This window comes from Emericellopsis cladophorae, assembly GCF_022114955.1.
Source record: "Emericellopsis cladophorae strain MUM 19.33 chromosome Unknown NODE_13_length_450635_cov_117_157991, whole genome shotgun sequence".
Classification (NCBI taxonomy): Eukaryota; Fungi; Ascomycota; class Sordariomycetes; order Hypocreales; family Bionectriaceae; genus Emericellopsis; species Emericellopsis cladophorae.
The window spans coordinates 25913-53831 of NW_026250938.1; the positions used below are offsets into that span (position 1 = coordinate 25913).

At 55.1% G+C, this 27919-nt stretch overlaps 8 protein-coding genes across 8 annotated transcripts; 2 read left to right on the forward strand and 6 right to left on the reverse strand.

Moving 5' to 3' along the window:
• Positions 1-4047: 4047 nt before the first annotated feature.
• J7T54_001242 (glutamine amidotransferase) lies at positions 4048-5643 on the reverse strand (the record flags this gene model as incomplete). Its single annotated transcript, XM_051505198.1, has 5 exons — positions 4048-4098; positions 4149-4597; positions 4675-5395; positions 5448-5543; positions 5629-5643. The coding sequence occupies 5 exons, from the start codon at positions 5641-5643 to the stop codon at positions 4048-4050; spliced, it is 1332 nt and encodes a 443-aa protein (XP_051363241.1).
• An 899-nt stretch (positions 5644-6542) lies between these two features.
• Positions 6543-8812, forward strand: J7T54_001243 (WD40 repeat; the record flags this gene model as incomplete). Its single annotated transcript, XM_051505199.1, has 3 exons — positions 6543-7007; positions 7066-7167; positions 7223-8812. 3 exons carry the CDS (start codon positions 6543-6545, stop codon positions 8810-8812), a joined length of 2157 nt encoding a protein of 718 aa, XP_051363242.1.
• A 433-nt stretch (positions 8813-9245) lies between these two features.
• J7T54_001244 (uncharacterized protein) lies at positions 9246-10502 on the reverse strand (the record flags this gene model as incomplete). Its single annotated transcript, XM_051505200.1, has 1 exon — positions 9246-10502. One exon carries the CDS (start codon positions 10500-10502, stop codon positions 9246-9248), a length of 1257 nt encoding a protein of 418 aa, XP_051363243.1.
• An 874-nt stretch (positions 10503-11376) lies between these two features.
• Positions 11377-14105, reverse strand: J7T54_001245 (putative vacuolar membrane protein-like protein; the record flags this gene model as incomplete). Its single annotated transcript, XM_051505201.1, has 5 exons — positions 11377-11661; positions 11716-12483; positions 12537-12831; positions 13160-13796; positions 13844-14105. 5 exons carry the CDS (start codon positions 14103-14105, stop codon positions 11377-11379), a joined length of 2247 nt encoding a protein of 748 aa, XP_051363244.1.
• A 720-nt stretch (positions 14106-14825) lies between these two features.
• Positions 14826-16430, forward strand: J7T54_001246 (putative membrane protein-like protein; the record flags this gene model as incomplete). The annotated part of the gene is made up of 2 exons (XM_051505203.1): positions 14826-15177; positions 15238-16430. 2 exons carry the CDS (start codon positions 14826-14828, stop codon positions 16428-16430), a joined length of 1545 nt encoding a protein of 514 aa, XP_051363245.1.
• A 147-nt stretch (positions 16431-16577) lies between these two features.
• J7T54_001247 (uncharacterized protein) lies at positions 16578-18623 on the reverse strand (the record flags this gene model as incomplete). Its single annotated transcript, XM_051505204.1, has 1 exon — positions 16578-18623. One exon carries the CDS (start codon positions 18621-18623, stop codon positions 16578-16580), a length of 2046 nt encoding a protein of 681 aa, XP_051363246.1.
• Positions 18624-19349: 726 nt separating this feature from the next.
• J7T54_001248 (Chromatin assembly factor 1 subunit-like protein) lies at positions 19350-21276 on the reverse strand (the record flags this gene model as incomplete). Its single annotated transcript, XM_051505205.1, has 3 exons — positions 19350-19741; positions 19791-20923; positions 21176-21276. The coding sequence occupies 3 exons, from the start codon at positions 21274-21276 to the stop codon at positions 19350-19352; spliced, it is 1626 nt and encodes a 541-aa protein (XP_051363247.1).
• A 948-nt stretch (positions 21277-22224) lies between these two features.
• Positions 22225-23121, reverse strand: J7T54_001249 (uncharacterized protein; the record flags this gene model as incomplete). Its single annotated transcript, XM_051505206.1, has 1 exon — positions 22225-23121. One exon carries the CDS (start codon positions 23119-23121, stop codon positions 22225-22227), a length of 897 nt encoding a protein of 298 aa, XP_051363248.1.
• Positions 23122-27919: the final 4798 nt, after the last annotated feature.

The following is a 27919-nucleotide window of genomic DNA, read 5'->3' on the forward strand; positions in this document are numbered from 1 at the left end:
TGCTTCCAGACGTGTTGGGCGTCTCCGGCCGGTCAGCAGAGTCACTGCCGCCTGTAGGCATTGACGATGCTTCTACCAAGTTACTGAGCAGCACAGACTGCTCCTGACTCCAGAAGCAAAGCTAACTGCAATGGTCACGCCCAAACCATCACCGCGTCAACAGCACCTCAACAAACGGTGCTTCGTTCAACTACTAGAGTCTGACATCGACACCGGCCACAGCACAGGCAATATCGGCGGCCCCCGCGCTAGAAGGACCGAAGAAGGGTGCCTCGAACAATCATGGTGTGCGATCAGCCAACCAGCCCGCGAGTCGGTGGCCACAATTTCTGCATCAAGGAAGCACCTGCGCCTCCTCTGCAAAGGATCCCTCCGAGAAAGGCTTAGCATGGGTGGCTCTGTCTGACTTTACGCTGAGCTTGATTGCCGCACAGCATCCCGCGTCTGCGACCCACATGAGGTCCCTTGCTTGCTCGGCTCGCCTATTAACCTTTTAAATGCCCCGCGGTTCTTCATTGGCGGACACTGCGCTGCTTTCAGGAACGAACAAGAGCTTCGTATCTGGGACAGGGAAGCTCTGGGCGCCTCGGTCCCTCACCATACGGCAGTGCAGGCCCATGTCCCGTACAGTTACTGATTACAAGATAGATGACTGATGCAGTGACGCGATATGACCAGGAAGAGTCGTTATCAGTTTAAATGTGTACGGGAGATGATTCGATCTCCTCGTGTTGCGGGCTGGTTTCCCTGCTCTTGCATTTGGTTACGTGGCGCCTTGCCCTAATTACGACCGAATTGACTCTGCCGCAGCTTAGGATGTGTCTTCCGAGATAGTAGAAGCTTGGTTGCTGATGAAGGCCGACTCGTCGTTGCGACGTTGCACCAAAGCTCTTCCTCCACGAAGCTGGTCGAACTGCACCGATCACCGCGGCATGGAACCTGCCGTCGAGCACAAGTCATTCAATACAGCCAGCGGGAGCTTCTGCGTTGAATATCCTCGGCTACGAATGTGTGTCGCTCGCAACCGGAGCACTACTTGGTCCAGCCGGCCGTTGCCACCACGTGTGAATTGCCGCCCATCTTCATCAGGAGTGGAACTTGGAAGGCCTAGTCCCGAACCCAGTTGGAACCTGAAAGACAATCGAAAGAAGCGGTCTGCATTTTGGATGGACCAGAATGGAGCAAGTTTTGGAGAACCGATGCTGTGGTCCCCTCACCATTACCCCAGGTAAGGTCATTTCGATTTTCCCACCAAGCGTCTTTGGCGGGTTTTTGACACATAGTTTTCCCCGGACAAGGCGCCGAGGACTTGGGGCCGCTGCGCCTCAGGCAAACCCCAGAATTTACAAACGCGGTCGGGCCATCGTGAGTTTCCAGGACGTAATAGCAACGCTTAGTTCGGACGTGTGCTGGAGAAGTCCCGGTCTGGGGAAGCACCACGCCCCCTCTCGATTACCCCGGATTCCAATTTGAAATAGAAGGCCGGGCAGGGACACGTTCGAGGTTCGAATCTAGGTCGCGATGACGATTCCAATCTTGCGGTCAAACTATTCTCGCGTTGCGCATGCCGATCATTCCAACGCGACGAGCAGGCTGACGATGGAACGAGCCAGTCCACGACCGCTGTCGTAGGCAACAAGCACTGCAACCGGACTGGCCTGTCCCTAGGTAATTAGGGCTGCAACCACAAGGCATTAAATTAATCATTAGTCGCGAAAGGTGGCTCAACACCATCTTTGGTTTCTCCAACAAACCCCGCGATTCTTCGCCGTCCCAACCCGATGGTAGCCATTTGCTTGCCCTCAGACTCTGGAGAGAGAGGTCCTGGTATTCTTGCGCTGCACATTGTGACTTCGTTTGCCTTGTTCTTCTCGCAATCGGAATAGGAGGTGGCGGTAGGTGAAAGCTCTTAATCCTTATGGCTGGCCGTTTGTTGCGGCAACAAGAGCTGCATGCACACGGCACCTTTGACCTTTCCACGTCGCTCAGTCAATATGGAGAAGACCGACAGTGACTAGGCCTCGGCTGTAGTCGAAAATACCGATATCAAGTCTCGTACAGGGCTTGATTATATTGGCCTGGTGCATCTTTCAAAAGAGCCCTGGTGGTGCAAAGAATGACGGCCGTCATGACGGGTTTCGCTCCAATTTGACCTTGGGCATAGTCCTGCAGCTGTCAATTTTTGGTGCGCAGGGACACTCGACACGGCGATGCTGCGATGCAGTGGATAGGACAATGTACAGGCTGTCACACCGTGTGCGCAGCCGGTCACAGCGTGGTATTGCAGAAGTTCTAGAAGAACGACCCCCTCACTGCCCCAACAAAAGGGCCAGGGGAAAAGGGCACTTGAAGTCGCGTATCAGGTCGCACCCTGTAGTCTTATCAGCTCGGAAAACGTGGGGGAGGGCAGGGCCAGCCTTGGCCTGATGGTTTGCGGCGGCTTGCAATGGTCTTAGGTTTGGACGGCATCACGATGGCCGGCTGACACACATGTTCGCTATCAGTGACTGCTCATCAGAACACAGCACCGGCCCTGTTGACATTGTCTAGCTACCTGCCCGGATTGTCATTGCACATGCAATGGCACGTCAAGGGAGTATGCATAGTAAGTGCTCCTACATCATTCTATCTCGCTGCTGATGAATGCGTCGCTCGCAGCGTCGTCAGATGATATGCGGGTTTAAGCGCCGGGAGGGTCTCTCGATCTATGGAGTATGATGAATTCGGTTTCTAGGAGATTGGCAGAGTCTCTTTACGACGGCATGTGAACTTGTTGCGTCTCCCTGAGTTGCGCATCAACACAAGGGCGACACAAGAATGGCTCTGCCCTCACCAGCACGTACTTGCAGGACTAGTGGCAAGGTCGAAACCTTGTCCTGCATTGTCCACTGGTTTCCGTGCCGTGTAGGGTGCAGCGATGAGTCCAAGAAGATCAAGTAGTTATGAAAGTGAAAGTCACGCAGGAGAGGGCGGTTGTGTCACTGCGTGATATCTGGGCACGAGCCAGTATTGTCAACGACTTCTGCCTCACATAAGGCTTGAAACTTGTATGTTCAAGCTAGGAGTCGATTGGTTCCTAAGTTAGGGATCTGAAAAATCTGATTGAGACAGCAAGAAGACCCGTGAGCTACTAAGGCAAAAGTACCAGAGTGTGTCCGGGCAAGCTCGGTATCTCGGCCAGGGGACTACACTACACTCGTCCAGAGGGGCGATGGGGCGCAACCTTGGACAATGTGTTATAAGCGGACTAAATTGCGCTTGCATTACTGGTGACATGGACCATAGTCCTGATTGTTACATTGACGCCTTGCCCTTTGAAAGATGAGAACCTGAATACGCGAATGTCAACCCCATGACGGATACACAATCCCGCCACCGTACGACACATTGCCATGGGGTAACAGGCATGGTTCAACCGCTCTATGATGTAGGAGGCTGGACATAGTTAGGGGGTGTTGACTCAAGCATTCGCCCCTTCGAGATGCACCGAGTCGCTACAGTGAATGTTGGGTTTCAAGGGGCGATGCGCGCAGCAACGGGCCTCAACAGATTCTCTGATTAATGACCGCAGAAAAAGCACCTCAAGATACATATGGAACGCTGTGGCTTTGCCAAGATCCGAGATATGGATCTGAAGTAACTTTTTGCGTGTGTTTCAGGAGATGCACAGGGCCTCGGGAGTTATGGAGTAAAATTTTGACATTGAATACGGATCGGGATAGCTCCAAAGCATCGACTATGCCATCTTGAATGCATTTCAAGTGTAATATTCATATGTACATGTGACAGTGCGAGTTTTTTGGGTATGCTTGCAGATGTGGGTGGGCGATGTTGTCGAGCGCAGCCTCGAGACCAGCGCAAAGCCCAACCAACTCCATGTCTCCTCACAAGGGTAGAAGGCGATGATGAGTGGGTAAATGATGTTTAAATTTGTGAAAACTAGCGCCCCGACGATCAAACCCGAATTGCTTCTCTTAAATCAAAGGGTATCGCTCCAAATCGTCTTCCGCTAGATAAATCATACTCTTACATGCCTTACGCTCACGCTCATTCGATCCAGCTCTTGCCCTGCCCTAGTCTCAAGGAGACATTGGTGAGCTAAGTGTCAGCTCTGGAAAATACTGCGATATTTTCTTCTGATTACGGACGTCGGTCGCCGCTGGCTCATCGTGATCTGAACTCTGGTCCTCTGTCAACGAGATCCGACCGTGCTCTGCTTCAGCTGCCGGTGCTGCCTGTCTTTTCACCTTGATGTTCCCCTGCACAGGCGCAGGCCGCGATCCTGGTGCTGCTGTATGCCCCGGGGTGATTGACGCCGCGGGTCGACGGGCAATGTCTGGACTGAGGCTTCTGTTTCCAAGAGATGAACTTGGTGCCCCCTTCAGCCCGCTCTGTCCGTATTGTGACTCGATTGCTGGGCTTGAAGAACCAGCGCTCTGCGCCTTCTCATTTGTGACAAGACCTTTGGCCTGTACAAAGGCACTGGAGCGGACGTGATATGGGTCTCTCTCGTAGTATTTATCGAGGATGGGATGCATCATGACGGTTTGCCTGTGAATGGTGAGGATGGAGTTGGTTGGCACGTTCACCCAGTTCTCTGCGATGTCTGGTCAGTTGTATGTTTATGCTCGTTGCAAGGCTTATGCCTACCTCTCTCGAACGTCAAGGGCTCACTTGCAACAAGCACAATGTCAGCCCCCTTGTCTTTTCGTTCCATGTAATAGTCGTGATCATCCGGCGATGCTGTCCTCGTGACCCATTGAGTACCAGAGGAGTAATACAAGCTCGCCGCCTCATCCTTTGAACTGCTGATATACCGTGTGCAGATGACACTAATGCCGTCCGTGACGGCGAAATTCAACAAGCTCCTCGTATCCACATCCTCACTCTGGACGATGCCCTCGGGTATCGAGTCTGTCAACTCATTGATCTGCGTAATGGTCTTCTTGATGGCCTCTCGCAACACGGAATGCCCGAAACCTTTTTCTGGACAGGAGTCAGGATCGTGGCCCATGCGCTCAAGCGTGTCGAGGAACAGCGCAAATGCCCATTCGCTGTCCGTCCCACCCTTGACTCCCAGATACCACTTGTCGGCCAGACGGTCAGAGAGCTTCCGCTTGATGTATTTCCATCCACCCAGCCCACCGTTATGCATCCACATGAGGTTTCCATGAGTGAATGGGTGGCAGTTGTCTTCGGCCAGAGACCCCTCGGTGGTAGCGCGAACGTGACCGAAGATAAGTCTTGAGGCGGTTTTCGAGGCGATTCGCTGAAGATTCGTGCAATTCCACGCCGGGGTTGTCGATGTAAAGAGGCAGGGAGTCGAGCCGAGTTTCGGATCGGTGTAGAAGCCTATGCCGAAGCCATCCGCGTTGTTCTGACCTCGTCTTGTATCCTGGGAATTGAGTTAGCGCGATTGTCGATGAACGGGGGCAGGGTCGCCGTACAAGACGCAAGCGGGAGTCGAACGATTGCTTCAAGATGGAATGCGTGGGCTCGAGTATCAGCTTCGACAGTAGGATCTCGTCGCTGCCCTTGTAGACCTATTCAGGAGATGCATGTGAGCTCGCGTGCTGGCAAGCAAACTGTTGAATCCAACCTCCGGCCTCGGAGGAGCCTGCGACTTACCAAGAACCTGCACATGGTGTCGTCGAATCAAGTGAAGAGCTGCAAGTCAAGATGCGCATTTGGCGAGGGCGTGCAAACCAGCTTTTCAATATAGGGGGTTCGGTTGCACAATGTTTGGATTGGTAAGGGATTGTCGAGTCGACAGGTGTGGGCAATCGGGGGCGGATATGACACAATGGGGCTAGCCGGCAACGGGAGATCGACCAATTGGCAGCACACGAGTCGGGCGGTCAGACATCCACGCGATCTATCGGTTACTGGCATTTATGGCGCTCAGGCGCTGTCTGAAAACGGATGCCAGGTTGACTCAAAATACAAAAAGCATTAACATTCCCTTTGTTGGGCCTGCGTTGTAGCTACACCTGAAGAGCAGGGGTGGCAGGTAGGCTGTTTCCGCACGGCAGAACGACAAACACACGCTAACACAAGGATGCTGAGTATGATGTATTTTCTGACCGAAAGCTCATACAGATCATGATTTCTTTCGAAGGTGCATTCTGACGGCTAATGACTTGAATATAGAAGTATGTTGAATCAGCAGGCGCTGTAGAGACGCTTTCATGTTCAAGGGCGCTGTGTCGTATCGCCCGGCCAGCCCCGCCAAATTGCGTCACCGAAGGCATAATTAGCGGCAGGAACGAGCCTCCAATGGCGGGACGCGCCTTCCATACCACTCTACACGCTCCGCGTTCGCGACGCCCTCAAAGCGCGTCTCTCCACTACCGCCAAAACCACTCTCAACCCCGGTCATGGCAGGCTCTGGCCAGCCTTGGTTCCTCCACCAACCTTCGCTTCTGGTTCTTCTCTTGCGTCTCGATGCTCACATGTGCGAATGTTTGATATGATCATTGATTTACTGTTGTTGATTCGACCGTCTGCTTCTTGACTAGGACACATATATATACCCGCCTAGCATGGACCTCGACAGCTATGATATCAACCAGCCCAATACCTCCAGTCCCCCGCTGCCCTCCTCGTCACCTGCCAGCAATCTTCTCTCGCCCACAAGATCGTCTCGACGCAAGGAGAGACGTGCTCCTTCGGTAACACCAAGACGATTTGGTCGCTTCTTTACACCGCGAAACTCGGGACCTATCACAGGCCGACGTATCCTTGCCAGCGTCGACTCCGAAGAGCTCAACCGGCAACCCAACTCGCCACACTCTGTATTTAGCGACGCTCTACACTCGGACGCCATTGATTCATCACCAATTCAGAGTCCTAGTGCCAGGAAAAGGGGCAGCCCCGGTCATGGAGAGCCGATCGCTTCGAGGAGAGGCATTGCCCTCAATGATATGGCGCCGCCACGCCTGAACTTTCCTCCCCGGCAAAAGGAATCCTCGCAGGATGTCTTGGGCGAGTGGAGGAGCAAGACTCTGGTAATGAATAGCCATGTGCTGAGCAAGACTGAATAACGTTACTGACACTCTGGCCCAGAATCGGTTCTTCAAAACAAGCCGCGGACTGGAGACTCCACCAAAGGACAAACTTGTGCGTGATGCACTCGGCGGGCCGCCAAACAAGCGACACCGCGCTGAGGTTTGCTTTCCGAACCCCGCTCTCACGCGTGCTGTATGCTGATTGATTACATTAGTCTCCTGAGCGTCATGTACCTGTACCTACCCGCAAGCTGGCGAATCGCGGCCTCGAGGCTCAAATTGCGCACAGAGCACATGGCGATGCCTGCTTTCCGGGCAAGCAGTATCTCGCATACCCTGCTGCTGACCCGAGATTCGAGACTGCCAACTTCTACAGCAACAAGGAGGATCACGAGACCATTTTGAGCTACGAAGGACCGGGCGAAACAACACCATTCTGCCAGGCTAGCTTTAACAGCTCGTCGGTGACGGCCATTGGCGATGAGCAGGGTTACGTCAGACTGCTCAGAACTGATGGATGGTGTAGCAGCGCAGGGAAAGTCGAGTCGTTCTTCAAAGCGCAGGATAATGCCATTATCGATATGGACATATCGGCTGATGACATGAGGCTCGTGACGGCCTGTGGCGACTGGTCTGGCCGTGTGTTCGACATGACGACGCAGAGTGCGGCAGTGAACCTCAAAGGCCACGCATCCGGCATGCGTCAGGCCCTTTTCCAGCCAGGGCGATCGAACGGCGACGTCCTGGCGACGGCAGCAAAGGACGGATGCATTAACATATGGGACCTTCGGTGTAGCTCGCTCCCGGTCAACACCTTTTCGACAATGGCTGGCGACGACAGTCAGCAGGCGAGACGGCGGAATCTGAACCTCGATATCCTGGATGCCAAGCCTACCAATCCCATGACGCTGGCCCACGTTCGCGTCGCAAACGGCGGCCAGAATCCTGCATCCATCACAGCGCTGCAGTGGTTTCCCTCCGGCCGCGAGCACCTCCTCGTCTCCGGTTCCGAGTCTTCAGCGGCCATCAAGCTGTGGGACATGCGCTGTATCAAGCCTCGCAACCGCGAGCAAGCGGCACCCCTCGCGATCACGGCCGAGCCCAGACATCACACCTTCCGCTCATACGGCCTGACGTCTTTGGCATTGAACGGCGACGCCACCCGTCTGTATTCAGTCTGCAAGGACAACACCATTTACGCCTACTCGACGGCTCATCTCATCCTCGGTCACGCCCCCGAACTCGTGGACAGCTCCATCAAGCGCAAGCCTCGTGGCGTACAGGGGATCGGACCTCTTTATGGCTGGAAGAATGAGCGTCTCAGCGGTATCACCTTTTGGGTCAAGAGCGCCCTGCGTCGCGCGAACGGCTCCCAAGCCGAGATATTGGCTGTGGGCGGAAACGACAAAGCGCCTGTGCTGTTTCCTACCGACGAAGGATTCATGAAGAGCGCTCTCGCGCAACAAAACCACATTATGGAGACATGCTCTGCGGCGTCAATGGCACCGTTACTCTCAGCGTCGAGGTCGACGCCATCGAGCCTGACGCCATCTACTGCCAACATCCCCATCTTCAAATGCGGCACAGCCCTTGTCAACGGCCATGAGAAGGAAGTGTCTACTGTCAGCTGGACGCACGACGGCAAACTGGTCTCGCTGTCGGACGACAGCAGCGTGCGACATTGGCAGGGCGATGACGGAGGCGACAGGGCGAGGTACCTCCGGGGCGTTGGTGACTTTGGCGGCGAGAGGTGGAACTGTGGCTGGGCAGATGTCGGTGCCGACTGGGACGAAGACGAGTGTTGAAGATGTAGTGAAAAGGTACTTGCCTGATTGATTCTTGGGCAAGGCGATTTGGGTACCCTGATATGGTTGGTGGGATCGGCGTTGGATGTTGGCATTGCGTTGCATAGCATGGCACGACACTGTACGGCATTGATGATTTCACGGCGGACGTCTGTCCGGTCAATGACGAAATGATTCCTTACTTTCAAAAAGAAAGCTTTACGTATCCAAAGATTAAGTATTTCCACGTCTATGTTATCACGGCTATAAACTATCATGCCTCGTGTGCTTCGTGTCCATACCATGTCCAAATAAGTACAGAATGCTGCCAAAAGCTCCAAACGCCTTGTGTATGCTGGGTATTCTATCGAGGGGTATCATCGCCTACTCCTTCTGCTGGCCCCAGATGTATAAAAGAAAAACGCCTTATGGATGCGCAACCGTCGTGTCCCCGTCACCACCACTCCGTCAGTCTCCTACGACCGCTCATGTAGGCGCCAAAGACAAGTATCCCCACTGCCACAGCGAAAATCCAGTGCGCCGTCCGCGTGAGACGCACGCTTTTTGGTGCCTGCCGTGTATGGCCCGTGAAGTCCTCAATGGTTCCGTCATGCGGCGATGGAGGGATGACCTGGTTGGGATCGCCTTTCACCTTCTCGAACCGAAACGCCTTGCTGGACATGGCTGGGCAGAGTTTGATGCTGCCCACAGCATGTCCCACGGGAACATTGGGTGTCTCGGAATGGGGAGTGCTGACGTCCATCCCTGTCTGTCCACCACAGACCACATCCAGCTGCTCTACGAGCATCGTCATCCTCTCGAAGATCGATATGGCCTCTTGCACAATATCCTGGCGCTCACTTTGCGAGAGCTTTGCCTCCAAATCTGCTAGTTTCTGTTTGAACTCGCACTTCAAATCTTCTCCGTCTGTCGGGGTCGGGAAGTGAAAGAACCGCAGGGGCATCGAGCTTGTGACACGAGACTTGGGCGTGCCATCTGTTTCCTCGCCCGGGTTTGGTCGCTCCTCAGTGCACGCCTGCATCGTGGGCTTGACGTGGTCCGGTCCCTGGTCCCAGAACTCATTGCCCACTGACTGGAGCGATGCTCGGATATACCGACCGCCCGCGAAGAGGGCCATGAAGAAGATGTATGCGTATGCAAGGAGAACATGTGGCCGGTTCTCCACGGATCGCTTGATGTGATTAAGGAATTCGGCGAGTGGCCCCCGGTCACTGACGATCCTGAGCTGCTGTTCGATGATATGGTCGGACCAGCCTGTCAGAGCCTTGATGTCTGTCTTGAGCCTCTCTGTTCGCATGAGCCCAGGCAAACGCAGGCTTTCCAACATGGAGTGCACGCGACCGGACACCGGTGTCCCAGAAGCCTCATTACGTCGTTGTGGCAATGCGTTCTCGCCAATATAAAGATCCGATTCTGCAGCTGCAACTGCGGTAGTCGTCTCGGCTGGCGGCGAGTCAAGGATGTTCTGCCATAACGACTCGAATGTCGTGTATATCGGCGCGATATGGAGAAGCCCAGAGGCGTAAAGCGAGGGGTCGTTTGCTTGAGGAGGCAGAGCGACCGGCAGCCGAGAGATGATCAGTTTGTTGAGCCTGGCGTGGGCAACGCGCGTAGCGGCAGCAATAGACTCGACAAGAGACCTTTTGTCGTCATCATGGTCGTGAGCTCTGAGCCTTGTCGTGGCTACCATGGCCGAGACGAGGGATCCCCAGATGCCACGTCCGGGAGGTGCGGGAGCCTAGAAGAGGCGAGGCGACGGGTGAAGGCTGTGCGCGTGCTCACGGAAATAGGCCTGGCCAGGGTCGCGGCGCAGATTGGAACGTTTGAAGTTGAGGAGCGCGGTGCGGACAGCGAGTGTTTGCACCGAGCAGAGGTCGTAGGTAGATGAAGATCAGGGTCTTTCGGATCGATCTGGGGCGAGATCTCAAAAAGCGGCTTTCCTGTGGGTAATGAGACGGATCCTTCCTGGGATTATTAACAGTATGTAGTCGGGTCGTAGCGTGATCCAACCCCGATGGGATTGTTCGTGGCGTAACGTAGCCGGTGTTGTTGTTTGATGATGCTGCTACGTGTACTGGACCCTGTGTCAAAAGACTCCCCTACTTAGAAGACAATTCACCCCCTCCAGACAGCAGGTCTCTTCAATACTGCCCGTCCCCATTGCGGCGACTGACCCAAGGCCACGGTGCTCGCTTCGAGGCTCGGTGGAGTTCGCCAAAACATGGAAGTCTTGTTACTAGCATTCGCGACGGAGCGACGTCCGGAGATCGAAGGTTTGGAGGGGGATCGGCTTTGAAGGGCGGGGAGCGCATGTTCCTCCGTCAAGAAGGCAAGGGCCCTGGGCCGCAAAGCCTCGGAGGGGGATCTGAGCACGGGATTGGGAAGCGGGATTGGGTTTTTGGAGATGCCCTCTGCTGCCCCTCCGCGTCTAAGCTAGATTAGTTGGTCTGGCCTGGTGGTCTCTGACGCGAAAAGAAATCTACTCCACGGTGAACGCTAACAGCTATCGACGACTGCCAGAATTTGGACTATGCTTGCCTGCCGCGCAGTAAAACGCGCTCGGTTCACTGGCCCACGACGTCATCCTCATCCTCCCGACTCTCGCGATTGACGAATACAAAGGACGACAAGACGATTGCCGCGCCCACCCAGTAGACGAAGCTCGAGTACATGCCATACTGGATCATCTCCCCGATCAAGGACAGCGGAATGGTCAGCGACAGGCCGACGGTCACCACCAGCGGCGTCGTGAGGAGCATCGCGTACGCCCATGCCATGTCGCTGACCCACGACGCGCAGGAATTGACGACGACAATGGTCCATATCCGTGCCGTCGGTGGCATCTCGAACTGCTTACAGTTAGCTGATGTTGTCCCCTAATACATACACCATGAGCGCCGTACCGGTTCAATGTTGGTCCAGTGCAGGAGGAAAAACAAGGGCCACAGAAAGATCAAGTTGAAGACGCCCACCATGCCGAAGAAGAGGTTCATATCGACCCGGTCCTCGTTGCCCACGCGCCGCTTCATCACGGTCACGTAGACGCCGTACACGACCGAGCTAAGAAAGGCCATGGCGTCGCCAATGGCCACCTGTCCCGTCGTCTTGTCGGGAAAGGACCCCCGATCGCCGTCGCCCGCCCCCGTCAGGTCAACCGTCGAGATGAGCACGACGCCGGTCAGGGAGGCCATGACGCCAATAAACTTGCGCATGCTGAACGCCTCGATGCGGAACAGGGCGCAAAAGATGAGCGTCCAGATGCTGCTCGTCGAGGTGAGGATGGTGACGCTGGCCACGCTCGTGAACCCCAGACAGGCGGACGCAAAGTAGTTTGCGAGAAACCAGAGCATGCAGAACTCGAGGCTCATCCTCGACGTAGCCCGAAAGCTCAGCTTCTCCGGCCCGTCGTCGTCATCGCCAATGGCAGTGTCGACGTCGTCGTCGTCGATCAGCAGTCGCTCGCCCGTCTCGTCTGACTCGAACATGACTTTCGGGGGCTGGGTTTCCTGATCGCGCTGTCGCCACAGTGTCGCTGCATCGTTTCGTAGACCGCGAAGCCCGCTTCGCAGCATGTATCTCGTGAATCGTGGCACCAGTGCAAACGCAAACACCGAGGTGTTCACGTAGAGGAGGAAGAAGGGCTTGTCGTAGGTTTGGTCGGAAAAGATGAACTGCGGGGACAGTCAGATACGTATCTTGAATGCGTGTGCACACTATAACCTACACTGGCGAGGAAGTTGGACAGCGTCCACAGGAACACGGTGACCAGCAGCAGTGCGATACCTAGCGTCCGCCTCGCGTAGTGTCCCAGCCCGAGCCTCGCCCTCCAGCCTCTGGCCACAGGTGAGGGCGAACTTGCTCGGAGTGAAGATCCAATCGATGCAGCCAGGTCTGCTGCATCGTCGGAGAATCGTCTGCTGGCCTCTGCCATGTCGCCTCGTCCCGTGCTCCTCAGTCGGTACGCAGCTAGGCGTGTCGCGTGCTTGCGGGGATGTTCTTCGACATCAGACCGTACCAGTCTGCTGCGCGCAAGAAAATCAAAACTGGCAACCAACGAGTGAGGCCGCCGTAAGTACTGCCGGAGTGCGGCGCCAGCTCAATCCAGGTATGTTTGGATTGCGCAGGTCTCCTTCGTGGGGGAGAAGCAGGGGCCGTCGATCTGGCCTACGTAAATGCAGGGATGGGGCGGGTGTTTCACATCGGGGGGTCCTTAGGTCTTAGTCTCACAGTGACAACAAAAGCGACAGGTGAAGCCCTTCGAATATTCTGACAATAACACACAAGGTAGCAAACGTAGCTTTTAGGCTGTCTTTGTGGTTGATGTTGGCATTGTTCTTTGTCTCCTACGAGCTGTACATCATCATCTCGGGCTCCATGCCCTTGCCCTCTTCCAGGACGCCAGCCTTGCGCAGAATCGACACACAATTGTCCACCACCTCGGACTTGACGCCTTGCGTCTGGACGGGGAACTCGACCGTCTTGAGCCACTCCCTGGCATCGGGCTCCGTGTACCCCAACTCTGTCGAGATGTGCTGGACCGACTCCTCCGGGTTCTCGTTGAAGTGCTTGATGCCCTGGTCCAGCTTCCCAAACAGAGCCTGGACCCGGGCGTCCAGCCCGCCGTCGTCCCTCGTGAGGTTGGTCGAGGCGACAATCTTCCAGCTGCTCCACGGCGTGTAGATCTCGCCGACCCGCCTGATCTCCCCCGCGTCGTAGAATTTCTTGGACGTAAAGTGCTCCCACATGAAAAAGTCGGCCTCGCCCGCGTTGACAGCGGCGCGCAGCTTCTCAAAGTTGTGCAGGATGACCGTGTCCGCGTACGGCTCCTTGCCGCCCGACGACGCGAGCCAGCCCTGCTGGTCGGCGAGCACATAGCCCATGACATAGCTGCCCGAGCCGATCCTCGAGACACCAATCTTCTTCCCGGCGAGGGACTGGACGGAGGCGATGTCGGGCCGCTCCTTGCCGGTAGAGATGGCCCAGCCTGAGGCAAGTCAGCATCATTCTATACCCGTCCGTCCAGTCACGTACAGAGAGGCGTGTTGACATAGGTCCCCACAAGCCGATAGCCTCCGTCCCCCTCCACGCCTTGCTTCCCGAGTCCGGCAATCCAGCCTTCCGTCAGGCCAATGCCAATGTCGATCTCGCCCGCGCGTATCGCCGTGACCATGTGCCCTGTTCCGGAGGGGAACGGGATCAGCTGCGCGTTGAGGCCATAGTGCTTCTGCGCAAAGTGCAGCGGCGTGGAGAAGTGCTCCGGCACAAAGCCGATGCGCAAGGGCTGTGAAGACATGAAGGGTAGTAGCTATTTACGCCAAGTGTGAGCCAATTTTGTATGAAATGAAGCCGGAGTCATCGGGTTTGAGTAGGCAGAAACTGGAAGCTTGCACCATGCATGGCATTGACGGGGCCAACACGGGGAGTGGGGTTTGAACGTTCAGCTACCCATGTACCTACCTATGTAAAGTACCTTGTGTACGGTTTCCATTTGAAGGCTTCCAATTAATTAGTGTCCTTGTTGGGAGAAGATACAGCCATCTTGCTCCTGAGAATACACACGCAGATGAAAATCAATCTTTTCTTTCCGTGACAGAGGCCAGGCAGCAACGAGACCAGGAATGTATGACTGGGAACGACTGACGCAATCCTCGTGATAATCCGCGTTATGCGAGGTGGTCCGAGGCCGTACCCGACAAGTGGACCACCGCAGGTGAAGTGCGCGCTCAGGCCCGAAAAGACAAAGGCTCTAATTAACTTGGGAATGAAAAAAGCACAAGAACGCAAGAGAGTGACGCGTCGCACACGCATGCCGTCGCCATAACCTCATGAGGCTGAGCGGAACGACCCAGAAATCGTGCATTCACTATAGGGTAACCAAGGGACTACTAGAGCTTTTCAGCCCTACGCCCGGCAACTCAACTTTTTCTTAAGGACGAGACCCAATCGTTTCAGGCTCAACCCCTTCAACAGGTCCTTCTCATGGAGCTTCTTTCATGTGGACAGTTCACTCAGCATGTCCATCCCCTTGCAAACGTACGACCATGAGGATGTCCCGTTCCTCGATCACCCTGATGAGCCCATCCCAGACGAACCGATATACGGCCAGCGCCGACCAACCTCGAAATGGCACGTCAGGAGCCCACGGGCCATTGTGCTTGTCATTGCGTCCATCAATTTCGTCCTCGTCATGAGCGGCCTGATGCTGCTCTTGCCCGTGTACCGCCTCATCGAGGACGCGCTCTGCCACGCGCACTACCACGACGACTCACCGGGCCTCATTGACGAGATGAAATGCAAAGTCGACCAAGTGCAGTCCCGTCTAGCCTTCCTTCTCGGCTGGCTTGGTGTCGTGGGCTCCGTCTTCAGTATGTTCTGTCCCGCCCTCCTCCCTTCATCATGATGGCCGACTCACACAAACCCCAAAGACTTCATCGTGGCCTATCCATATGGCCTCCTCGCTGACCGCATCGGCCGCAAGCCCACCGCACTATTCGCCTTCAGCGGTGTTGCCGTTTCCTTCCTCTTGTCACCCCTCCTGCTCGGCCCGGGAGCCAACGTGATCCGCGCCAACCCGTACGTCCTCCTGACAGGTACCTTGTTCACCTTCTTTGGAGGTGGTGCCCCCGTCATGCTGAGGGCGCTGTATGCCATGGCCGCGGACGTCAGCTCGGCGGAGGAAAAGGCGAAGCACTTTTTCTACCTGACCATGGGCACGACGGCCGGTGCCATTCTAGGACCCCTGTTTGGTGGTCTCTTGATGGAGTCTTTTGGTCCCTGGCTGCCCATCTGGATCGTCACGTTCACGGTCCCCGTGGTCTTTTTCATCTTCGCATTCCTACCGGAGACGCTCGCTGTCGATACCAAGGAGCGCCAGGCGACGACGCGGCAGTTGACACTGCGGCAGCACGTTGCCCAGGGCGTCCAGGACTTGGTACGGTCGTTGTACATGATGCGCAACGTCAATATTGCCCTGTGCATGCTGGTCATACTCTTCACCTCGTCTGCGGAGACGTCCATTCTCGTGCAGTACATAAGCAAACACTTTGGGTGGACGCTGGCCGAGACGAGTGTGCTCCTCGCACCACGGGGCGTCATCAACCTCCTGGTCCTGGGTCTGCTGCCAAAACTCGGAGATCGCCTCGTGTCCCCGAGATATGGGTTCACAGCCTTTGAGAAGGACTTGCTGCTCGCCAAGGTGTCTCTGTGTGTGAGTGCCCTCTCCGCTCTGGGGCGCTTCTTCAGCGGGAGCATTGGGCCTTTCCTCGTGGCCCTCTTCATCGGCTCCCTGGGCGCGGCCGAGTCGCCGCTGGTGAGGGCAGTCGTGTCCTCATACGTACAGCCGAGCTTCACCAGCCGCTTGTTCGCACTGGCCGGCATGTTCGAGGTCATCGGCACCGTGCTCGGCGGGCCCGTATTTGCGTGGTGTTTCGGCAAAGGGCTGCAATGGAAGGGATTATGGACGGGTCTGCCGTGGCTCTATATGGCGCTGGCCATGGGATTATGTGCTGGCGCATTAATGCTTGTTCGTCCCCGCAATGGCGACTTCGAGAACGACGTCTTTGGGGAGGCTGAGGAGGATGAGAATGCGCGGCCTGCGAATCCAGTTAGACTAGTATGAGACGGGCTCACTGCCTGAATGTCACAATATTTCCATCTTTGCTCATTTGCATTTGCATGCTCATCGTTTACGTTGATCATGTTACATTAGATTCGCCTCGCTGGTGTCTACTGAATATGGTGTCCGGCCGTAAAATTCAAGTCGTCGTCATCTGAGCATATACGTCAGATCCGGCAGATTGCGCAAAATGCTCGTGGCCGTATCTTCCTCCTCTTGTGATAACTGATGCTTCGTCTCGCAATGCGTGGTCGCTGGCTTCGTGCTGCCAGCTGTGGTGGGTTGCGCCGGTAATGTCATGCGGGCAGGTGACAGTGACGGCGACGCTACAGACGGTTTTACTTCTGGAAAAGGTTGTTGCGGCGGTAGCGGCTCGTTTGCCGGTTGCACAAATGTGTCGAATTTCAGAGGCGACAAAGGTTTCGCAGTCCGATCAGAGCCGACTACAGGCGCGGTCGGTGAGCTGGCTGCGCTTCTGCTCTCAAAGATACCATTGCCAGTCGGAGTAGCGTTGGGAGTAGCTGAATCAGAGGCGCCTGCGACTATGGTCGTGTCGAGAACAGCGCTTGCAGGAGCAGTCGGGGAGGTTACCATCTCGCCCCAGTCATCGTCATCGTCATCGTCATCGTCATCGTCATCGTCTCCCTCTTCAGCCACTCCCGTTAGTGGAGCAGCGCTGAGCATCGATCCAGGCGAGTGCAAAGCTGGGGTCACCACTTGGTCAAGAGACGGCCGGTCCATCGGTTTCGGAGGAGGGATGATCAGGGATTTGGGTCGGAGTTTCTCCCGCTCGACGGCATCATTGGCCGCTGGGACCATCGACTGCGGTCTGCTCTTCATAAAAGGGGGTGGGGAGAAAGCACTCGCAAGGGGGTGGTCGCCTGATGAACTCCATCCGAAGCTGGCCGTTCGTGGCCTCTCCTCGCGCGCACTTGTCTTTCGGTTTCTCTTGAGCAGAGAATCAACGTCCACGGGCTCGACATCGGCGCCAGTCCTATCCCAGCCAAACATCTTGCCGCCACCAATGGCACCTTTAGCTCGGTGCGCGAGGCCTACGCCTCGGCCAGCTATGGAATCTTCCTCCATCCATCGCCTCACTGTCTGGAGCGTCTCCTTTCTGACAGTAGAGTGCCCCCAGTTCATGTGAACATAGTTATCGTCGTTGCCGTGGTCGTGTTTCCTCGAAGAACCAAACCGTGAGATGCGGTACCACATCCTGCGCTCACCTGGCGTGGCGAATGTGTCGTCGATGATGTTGGGTGGGAGTGGTTCGGGTGCTGTGGTCGATGGATGTGTCCAGGGAAACAAGTCATCCATTAGAGAGAGATCAATGGGCAATGCTGTAGGCACAACCTTTTCCGAACATGGTGTTTGTGCCGGCGGGTCATCGGCCAGATCTGGCTCATGGTGTGCTGTCTCGTCCACGATGACGGTCTGGTCTCCGAAGTTTTCGCTCTCGTGGGATTCTAGCCTGCTGGCAGCCGGTTTGGGGTCCTTCTCTGGCATCCCCGAATCAGTTGTGCTGGTACCGCTGCTAGACTCCGCCCCCGATTCCTCGTCTTCGCTTGGTGCCTCAAGCCGTGAGTCCAATGATGGCAACGTTTTGTCCAACGGTGAGGCATGTCTGGAGATTCCGTCATACAAGTCCACAAGCCCTTGGACTCTGGAGCCCTTCCTGCTGACATCCGGTCGTTCTGTCCTGAGCGCCGACCCAGGAGGGGGTCCATCCGGCGACTCTGCTCGTGTAGGGGGGCTGGGCTGTGGCTCATCGTATTCCCCTTCCGATTGCTGGTCAGCGATGTCTGAGAAATCCTCGTCGCTGATCTTGTGCGAGCTGGTAGACGGCGGCTTCTTCGGAGCGGTTGCGGGCGCATCCGCATCAGGCTGAAGTCCAACAAGGCCCGGGTCGCCAGCTCTCTGGCCCCATGGCACGGGAGAGACGCTTCTCGACCTCAAAGCTCCGACGGGCTTGAGTCCCGGGCTTCTCCCCCATCCGGGACTCTCTGCCCCCGGTGCAGACGCCGCGTTCCATCCGCCCCAGCCGCCTTCATCTTCCTCTTCACCCCATGGCGGCGCAGGGCTCTGCTTTCGGGTACTGGTGTTGAACGCGACTGCTGGCGGCGGTGTAACAAGTTGTATCGCTGCTATAGATCCATTCTCGTTCGTATCCCAAGGAGAGCCCCAAGGATCGTCCATGATGGGGGCATGTCGTGGTGGATGCAACCCGGGCACGTTATAACATGACTGTCGCGTGTCAGGTCGGCGGCTTGTGAGTGGTGCGGGCGCGGGTCGTCTGCAGCTTCCGGGATGCCGAGCTTGGGAGGAAACACAGGTTCGAGTGACGTCTCGGGTAATACACAATTGAGGATATCCTGTGCACCTCAATGCGTGGTAAATGTTTGGGTTAGTAGGTAGAAGAGACGAGCAATGCTGACAACCTACGAGTCCCAAGGTAAGGTCACGGTACCTAACGGGGTCTCTGGAGCCAAGACCAAGACCCGCAGATCGCGACTGCCTGACGCGATCCGCCTTACCCGGAGTGTCCCGCATCTTCGACATCATATCATGATGGTCGTCGGCTAATTACTACTCCGAACGTACTCCCAAGTCATCAAGATGAGATCTAAGAGAAGAAAACACCTTCCTTCATTTGATCAGAATAGACCACTCAGGTATTGAGGAGTAGGAATTCGTCACTGCCACGTGAAACTCCCCGTATCTTGCATGGCAGTAGTTCATTATCATTTACAAGTCTCATATAAACCAGCAATGTAGGACTTGCGTATCGCTCACGGTACGCCACCAAGAACTCAAACAGCCGAAAACTCCAATCGCTATGTTCCAGCATGTTGTGATGGTAATATCATATCTGGTGACCCCGTCACCCTCTGTTGTTGCGCCCGAGCAAAGCTTTGGTGTTCCTCAGACAGCCATCTCGTGTCCAGGTCGGAGGCACCACTCCTTCGCCCGTCCCGCACCCTGCTTCTCGGCCACCGTCTCGATCGTGTTCTTGACTTCTGTTCGCGACGCATTGTCGCGGAACTGATGATAGACAAAATCGATAATGCCAACTTTCGACAACGCCTTGTTGTCGAGTATGGCCTTCTTCACATCGTTCATAATCTCGGCCTTCACTAGCTTCGCCTGGGGCGGAGGGGCACCAGCCTTAATGGCAGCGAACGCGTCGCTCTGAGCTGGCGCAGGCGGAGGAGGCATGTGCAATGCCTGATCGGTCAAGTTGACAGGCGCTTTAGGCTCTGGCGACCAATAAGTGGCGGTCCACGGATCCAGTCCAACAGTCTCGTCGAGTGATTCTGGAAATGATTAGAAACCTTGCCGACACATACAAGACAAGTGACTCACCGATCATCATCTCCATCTTATGTTGGTGGATCAGGGGGTTGGCAGCTTGGTGGCCCATTCCTTCGAAACAAACTCCCGTACTCTCAGGTTCCATGGTGTTGATGAACAATCGTCGCGCAGGACCAGTGTCTTCCGCATCGTCGAGGAAGCCATCCATGTCGTCTTCATCATCTAGCTCCTCTTCCTCATCATCGCCATCCAGGTCCTCGCCTTCCTCTTCCTGCCATTCAGCCTCGGAGTCGTAGTCGTAGTCTAATGGCAGAAGCTTCCCTGTTGAGCATTTGGCGAGACCCCTCATGTGCTTCTCGCCAAGCACGAATTGCTTAAAAGTGCAAGTACCGTGGTAAGGAGGGCGTACGTCCTGCGAGAAGGCGATGACTTTTAACGGCACTTGGGACAGCTTTTGTCGCGCCACTTTCATAGTCTTGTTTTGTCCATCTGGTCCTGCATCCCCTGCATTCCCTAGGTCTTTGTACATCGCCTCCATGATGTGTCTAACGGGGTATTGTTGCTTCCCGCGTCGCGTAGGCTTCCCGTAGGACTGAAACAACTCAGCCGCCCTGAAGGGACGGCTCTCAATTGAGCGCGTGCCCGAGAGGTATTCATCAAGTATCGATGCCTTTGTCTCCTTCGTTTCACCGTCCATTCGGCAGTTTATAGTCGGCGCCATCGTGACATGAGTTCCGGCGCAGTATGGCATGAATAGTTTTCGGTACGGCGCATCTGAGACGGTCGACATTGTGCTCGTTGCTGCTTTGTTCGGTGATCCTTGGGTTGGTAGACTGGAGGCTTTCTTCGACGCAACGGAACCACCAAAGAAACTTTTAAGCTTCGGTTGTTTGCGTGCTTCTTTCTCCTTGGCCTCTTCAATTGCCCGCTTCTTGTCCTCCTTCTCCTGGGCCTTTTGCGCCTTGATCTTGTCCCTTTGTTCTTTTTCCTCGGCTTTGAGGCGGTCTTCCTCTTCCTTTTGCTTCTTCTTTTCCTCGGCTTCCCGCACCTTCTCCTCCTTCTTCTTCTGTTTCTCAGCGGCCTCTCGGTCTCGCTGGGCCTTCTTCTCCGCCGCTTCCTTGTCCCTCGCCTCTCGCTCAGCGGGTGTCAACTTCTTCCTTTGTGCTTTCGCGGTTGACTTCACACTTTGACTTGGGGTAGCTGCATTGGCTGCCGTTGCGGGTGCATTCGAGCTTTTGCTTGGCGTTTGTGGAGAATTATGAGTCGTCGCACTATTGCCTTCAGTGAGAGCTGGGGAATGGGTGGGCGGCGATTGTAGCTGAGTTTGGTCCGCTGAAGCTGTTAGTGAATGATTTGGTTATCCGAAAAAGGGCAGCTCACGACTGAGACCAAGTTTCGCGTCCCCATGTTGGCGTTTTGGGGGTTGTTTATCTGACTTGGTGTTGTCCGTGAAGTCCTCATGTGATCGTTTTCGGCAAGCCAACTCGGACTCTTGGATATTGAAGGACATTTCTGCCAGCGCTGCCCCCTCTGCCATTCTTTGTGAGGGTGTTGGAAAGTGCCAACGGCGATATAATCGTCTGTCGCCGAACGATGGTGAGGGTCCTCGCGTGAGCAGGGATATGGAACAACAAGAAAGTGAGCGATGCCAATTGTCGTCGCGCAACCAGAGCGTGACACGAGAATGTTAACAGGAAGCCTGTTCTTTTCGCAAGAGATGTTGTTGAAGTCTAGGCGCCAAAGTCGAAATAGGCCACCATAAGTGAGAGGGAGGATTTAGGCAGCTAACGCGACAGAGCCGCGTGACCCTTGGCACCTCCTTCCCCGGACGCGATTTCAGGTCCCTCTTGACGCGTCAAGCCACAGTTGTAATTCCGCCTTTTAACCGGCTCCGACCTCAGCCACACCAAAAAGGACCCTGGCATCAAATGGTGCCATTTTCCCCATCTCCCCTCCATCGAATTCTTGCCAGAAGTTCGTATCAAGGTGGGACCGACCCTGAGGCAGTGCTCGGTGCCGGGAATCGAACTCTGGAAAAGAATTGTTATTTTTTTGGGTTCCTAGACGTAGCTGCCGGGAAGTCTCACCATTACTAAGAGGGATCGATCACGCTTGGCGATCAATGCGGCCGACGTCACTGTTGGCCACTGGCGGCCACCGGTTCGGACATGTTCTCCACACCGAACGAACTGTGCTGTGTACAATAGATTCTTGTTCAATTACTGCTCTCATCGGATGGTATCATTAAAGTGACGCTCTCTTTGGCTTACTCCTGCATTCCATGGCGACTCTGGGCGAGCACGTCAACACATTTGTACAAACCACGACTTCTATAGCGAGTGGATGATTGGGTATCCAGATCCAGACCCGGAAACGACGGGCTATGTAGATAATCAAACACAAAAGGGGACACAATCAGATAGGTCACAACGCCTGTGTGCCAATAGCGCACGAGACCGGCCCTGCGCCTTCGCTGTGCATTCTTCTAGTCGGGGTTGGCGATGTATAGACGTTGGCTGGTAAGAGTCGCCGTTCGTTCGTCCACACTGCCCCTTCTCTTCAGCTCCTCGGGGTTCTTAACACTCTTCTCACGAGTGAGGGCAGAATGTAGCAATGAGTTACTGGCAAGGCGAGGCGCATTGCCCAGCTCACCAACATTGTCGGCCTTCTCTGCCTCGGTCTCCGCGCTGTTTGTGCTTTTGGTTTTAGTACTGGCACGATCGTCAGCACCTGCCGCCTCTCCGTGTTGCGGTTGCTGTTGCTGCTGCTGTGACGGGAGGTCTACAAGACTCCCAGATCGCTCGGGCGTGTCACCTGGTGTCCAATTTTGACTATTTCTGCTGTTGATGCTGCCTCGACCACCAGAATTCCGGTACGCCAGACCACGGCGGCCACTAGCGTTGCTGCTCCGTCCACTGCTCCCCGTTCTGCGGTGGTGCAGTTTCGAAGGTGCAGGCATCTTGTCGTCGTCACTGCTCTCGCCCTCAACCTCGGTGGCACTCAATCGCAGGGGCACGCCACCAACACCGACGTGGTTCTCGCCGGGCGTAAGACTCACGACGGGCTGCTTGCCGTGGTGTCGGATTTTCGCAGCGACCTTGTTGGTTGTGCTGATACCAGTGTTACTGCGGCTGCCACCATGGCCGCCTTGGGGACGACCACCGACAACCTCGAGGTTCGCTCGTTGTTTGGCAGCACGCTGCTGCGCGGCAAGTCGTGGATCCTCGTACTGGGCCCGGTCGCACCAGACCGTGGCCTTTTGTTTTCGGAGAAGGGCAACATAGCTGGAAGCGCTTCCGTTGGTCGTGCCGGCTGAGCGATTCGATTCGGAGCGGCGAAGATCTGAGGCAGAGGACTGGCGGTACGCCGCAGGCGGAGCCATGCTCGAAGTGGTGCTGAAAGTGTTTACCGATGGTGTGCGTCTCGAATGTGGAAAGGGATGACCGGAATGTGCCATGTGTTGCTGAGATTGAGGATGTTGCCCTTGGTAGAGGTTCGAGTGCGGTCGTTGGCTGGCGGGGGGGCCATAACTGTCCACGGCCCTGCGCTGCATTGTCGGTTCAAGCATGGTAACGCGTACGACTGGTCGACGAACGGACCGTGCTCGGCACGGGGTCGGGAGCAAGAAGCAAGGCGGGAAGAGAATCTGGTGATCAGACAGGCTCAGCCCGGTGGGTTTGCGGTAGTAAGACACAGGCCGTAGGACAACTTGGTTGGAGGTGATTTGGGGTGCAGGACTTCTTGTAGCACCGTCAAGATGCAGATGGGGAAAGGCAGTCGATCACAATGCGATTAACCAAGCAGACTCAATGCAGACCACATGAAGCGGACGGTGACTGGGACGCCTGCGCGGTGCGGTAGGGAATGGAGGAAATTGGAAGAGGGAGTGGTGGGTAGCGGCATAGATGAGAGAATCTATGCGGGTTGGTGGTGAGAATGGGCTGACGGGACCTGATTGAGGTGCAGGCAGCTCCAGACGCTCGCTCGCTAGGTCGCTTCCTCCAGCCGCAGCGAAGGCGCAGGTTGATTGGATCCCGACTGACTGACACTGGTAAACAAGAGCTGCCGGCCTTGGCTCCTGCCGGGCTAGGGCGCTGTCTTGGCAATTTTCGACGTTTATCCTCTTTCCAGCCGTTGCACCATCACTACTGGGCCATTCTCCCAAGCTCAACCCCACTCGTCAAGCGCTGGCCGGCGGGTCCTTGGCTGCCTTTCAGCTGTGTAGCAGTCAGTCCAGCAGAGGCCTCAGCAAGCCGGCCGAGGAAGAGCCATCGGGGCTAAGTGAGCGGAACCAATCAGCTGAGCACGTCCGCGCGGGTGTTGATGTAATTCTCCGCTCTGAGCTCCGAGTCGCCAAGCCCAAAATCGTCAGTTCATTCTTATGCGACGTTAAGCTGGCTTCAGGACCTTTGCCCTCCACTGCCAATGCTGTGAGCCTAAGAAAGCTGTCGCGCCGCGCGCGCATCGTCACCTAAAGGTTCAGGACTACAAGCCAGAGGCAAAAGGGACAGGACCCAACATTGGCGGAGACTCAATTCTGCAGTCTGCTGTCCCGCCACACACACACACACTACCATGCACGTATGGCCAGTCTTTCGAAGACAGGTAAGGTAATGAATGGGTGGGGGGACACAGGGCAGCCGTCGCGATTGGATCCCGGTTTGTTTTTCCAGGTGGATTTGCTTCGTAGGGATGGATGGAGCTAATAGCTGATTACTTGTTGAACGCCAAGCGGGAGCGGACGAGCTACTGGGTAGGAATTTTCTCAAAAGTCCTCGAAAAAGCTTGCTGCCGTCCGCTTGCGAAAAGTCCGTTTAATAACTCGCAAGGCCAAGACCAAGCGAGCCCGTCGTGCTACTCAATAACTACGTATAGCTAGCATCACGGATGCGCGGAGAAACTGACACTTGAGGACGCTTGATATCACGGTAGATGCTGCACGCTGCAGGGTGCTTCAGGGGTGCTTATCGCGGCGACAAAAACATCTTCGGGAAACAAAATATTTGCGATACAACAAATTGGTGCTTCCGGGACCATCTCGGTGTTGACAGAACCTAGGTGCTCGACCACCTGCACTAGCAAACGCTGTGCAGCCGGGCATGTCCTGGGTAAAGGGAAACAAGGCAATCCCGTCTTGTTTGACTAGTACCTTATGGTACATCAATCTGGTGATAGCGTCAATTGAGTTCGGTACTAGTCCTGTTGGTTGGCAGCCTTCTCATGCATACTGTAGGAATGCGACTAAATAAATGCACCCTGGAAGCGGGGACGTAAGGTAGTGTTGAGATTGGGGAAACAACCTTGCAAATGCTCTGTGGGATGCAACACTCATTGCTTCGAGAGCAAGATTTCTCTAGCTACCGCCATCCCATCCTTTAGTGAACACAAATATCAAGCCTCCTACGCGTCACTTGACCAGGACGAGCTATTCTTATCTATTGCACATCCAGTATCTTGACTCTTGCAGAATTGCTAGAACACAAAATAACAGCGTCTTGACAAGCTTTGAGACTTCTTGAGGATGTGAAGATAGAATACTCCGGGCCCCGGGCCCCCGGCTGGCCAAGGATACCCACTCTTGTGCATAATCACTCACGTACACAGTCTTGCAGATATCACTGATCAGAGGTTCTAGGCCCCAATAGCCTCGTTTTGTCCGGTAGACTGGCGCCAGGAACAAGTCTGACAGCCGATCTATGATAAATTCTTCCATCATACGTAAATGCTTCGGACACAGGATATTCTAACAGTGAGGACATTGGTGTTGAACCTTCGCTGTTGTCGATCCGAGTCCTGAAGCACTCGACCACGATCATACAGGGACAAGCGGGTGACTAAACACAGAGAGACGGTGCCTTGGCAGGAACTTTGCCTGCTAATGCTCGCCAACACCACTTGCTTCACTGATACGTCATACTTGCTGACAGTTCAAGCCCGTTCTTGGGAGTTGGAGACGGGAAGATGGAAGAGTGCCATTCTCGGCCAATGCTTGGGCGGCGTCGTTCCCCGACGAAGACGGGTGGATGAAACGTGTCAAAGATCGAGAGTTGATCAATGCAATCAATCTCGATCGGCATCGAGTGATCTGTGCCTCCTGTTCAGGCCCGGTCGCTGCATGCATCAGATTGATTAGCGCCCGAGGATTCGCGCAACGAAGAAATGAGAATCGGGTTGACGCCGTGCGCCTAATCCACAATACCCGGGACCCACGCCGGCTGTCCCGTCTCCAGACCCTCCGTAGAATCCTCCAGCATCTCGACGGGCTAGAATAAGGCCTAGACTCTGCCTTGAACTTTTTAGGCTAAATTTTTCCTAGCGATGCCAGTAAGTCGGGCCTATCTGACATGTGCTGTTGATTCTGCTTACCAGATACCTATAGCTCACCTTCTATTATACTCGAGTGGATTTGTGATATCACAATGACCTCATAACCAACGGTCGCGCTAACCCACAATCGTGGGGACTTGTTGTGGGCTAGGCCCTGTTGGAACAACTTGGTAGCTCAGATTGAGTCTATCTAACGATAAGGTAGGAAAAGAGAAAGAAGAGGGAATTTACGGTCCCCCTTTCCTGTGAAGACCCTGCGAGGTCTGTGCGTCCTCGCGGGCACGCGTCACGTGCCTAGGTGAACCGGGCTGGGTCTTGTACCCAGCCGCCAGCAACTGGTAGAACCGCAACAGGACTACACTGGTAAGGGAACATATAATTTAGGTCCGGATACGAGCCATGCGCACAAAACCGAGTCTTGCTTCAGCTGAGGCTCGAGTGGCATTTGCCGGGTCGACTGGATCGCAAAGTCTAACGGTCAGCTGTCAGTGACGGCTCGTGTGTTGATCGTAAGTGGCTGTTGAAACTATATCCATGAAGAAATTGCCGTGGTCTGTTAGATCTGAAAATCATTTTTTTTTTTGAAAATGTTTCCCGGAGGATTCATTTCGTGGGCCTTGACGGAAGGCAAGGCGAAACGTCTACAGCGAGTGGCTCAGATTACCGTCATATGAAATTCCGCAGCAGAGTCATTAATTGTCGACGGGACTTGCGTGCTTTTAGACGCAAACCTGGGTGTTTGATAACTCTATCTATTTGTGGTCCGGCTTGTTGATTGGCACGAATACAGGGTAGGCCGGTAATTTTCGAGGTGGCGCTTGCACGCGACGTGCCTTGCAAGCATCAGCGTAACTGAATAATGAACCGCGAGGCCAAGAAATAAGAAAGGAATGCTTTCCATGCCCAGGCCTTGAAAGCCGGGAGAAAATATGTCCAAATAGGACCTTATAAGCTGTTAGCAACACTAGGTGTCCTGAAAATTAAGGAACAACCACAAAACGCACACGTCAAACCCTGGTCACCATGACACCGTGATGGACATGGACTCGAGCTTTGGCAATCGCGGGGACGGAACTGCCGCAACTGCCAAAAAATTTGCGGCTCGAGCTGCCCACGTTCTTCATCCGTGCATCTTTACAGGTCAACCGCCAACCCCATCCGAGCGCTCCCTCGTTAAATGGTCTCAGACAGCACAACCGGCTCCCGCCTTGTCTGAGACTTCAAGTGCCAGTCCGTGGGCGTGCACCGGCGCCGACAGCCCAATCACCGCGCTACCCCGATAGCACGCGCCGGCATCGAACAACCGTTACTTGACGAGAGCTGGTCTCAGTCGCAACGACGCCTCACAGCCTTTATTGTATCCGCAGGTTCGGGACTCGACCGTCCATCGCAGCGATTTGCACGCGCATTGGGAGCGGCGAGCGTGGGATGCACACTGCGCCTGAGCGTATGACCCCCGAAACGTCATGAAGTTTGCAAAGGAGCTGGAACGAGATGCGGTTCCAGGTACGTCAAAGAGCTGGCGGATCGTTGTCTTAAAGGATGCTGGGGGTTCCTGAAGGTTTCTGGTGGTCTTGAAGCGAAGGCCACAGCCACGTACCTCTGCCTCACGGGACCTCACCTCCAAGAGATGTGTATTTCGGACCAGTGCGCTGACTACGGAGTCCAGAATGGCGAATAAAGTACCTAAATTACAAAGCTGGAAAGAAATACATCAAGGCTGTCACACGAGCCGTGTATCGCGCCAACGGCACTCCTCGAAATACCGGTGGACAGACACCCTCGTTCTACACGGCGCAGCAATTTCAAGAGCGAAGACCGCAGAACGCAGATCATAGCGACGATAACAGTGA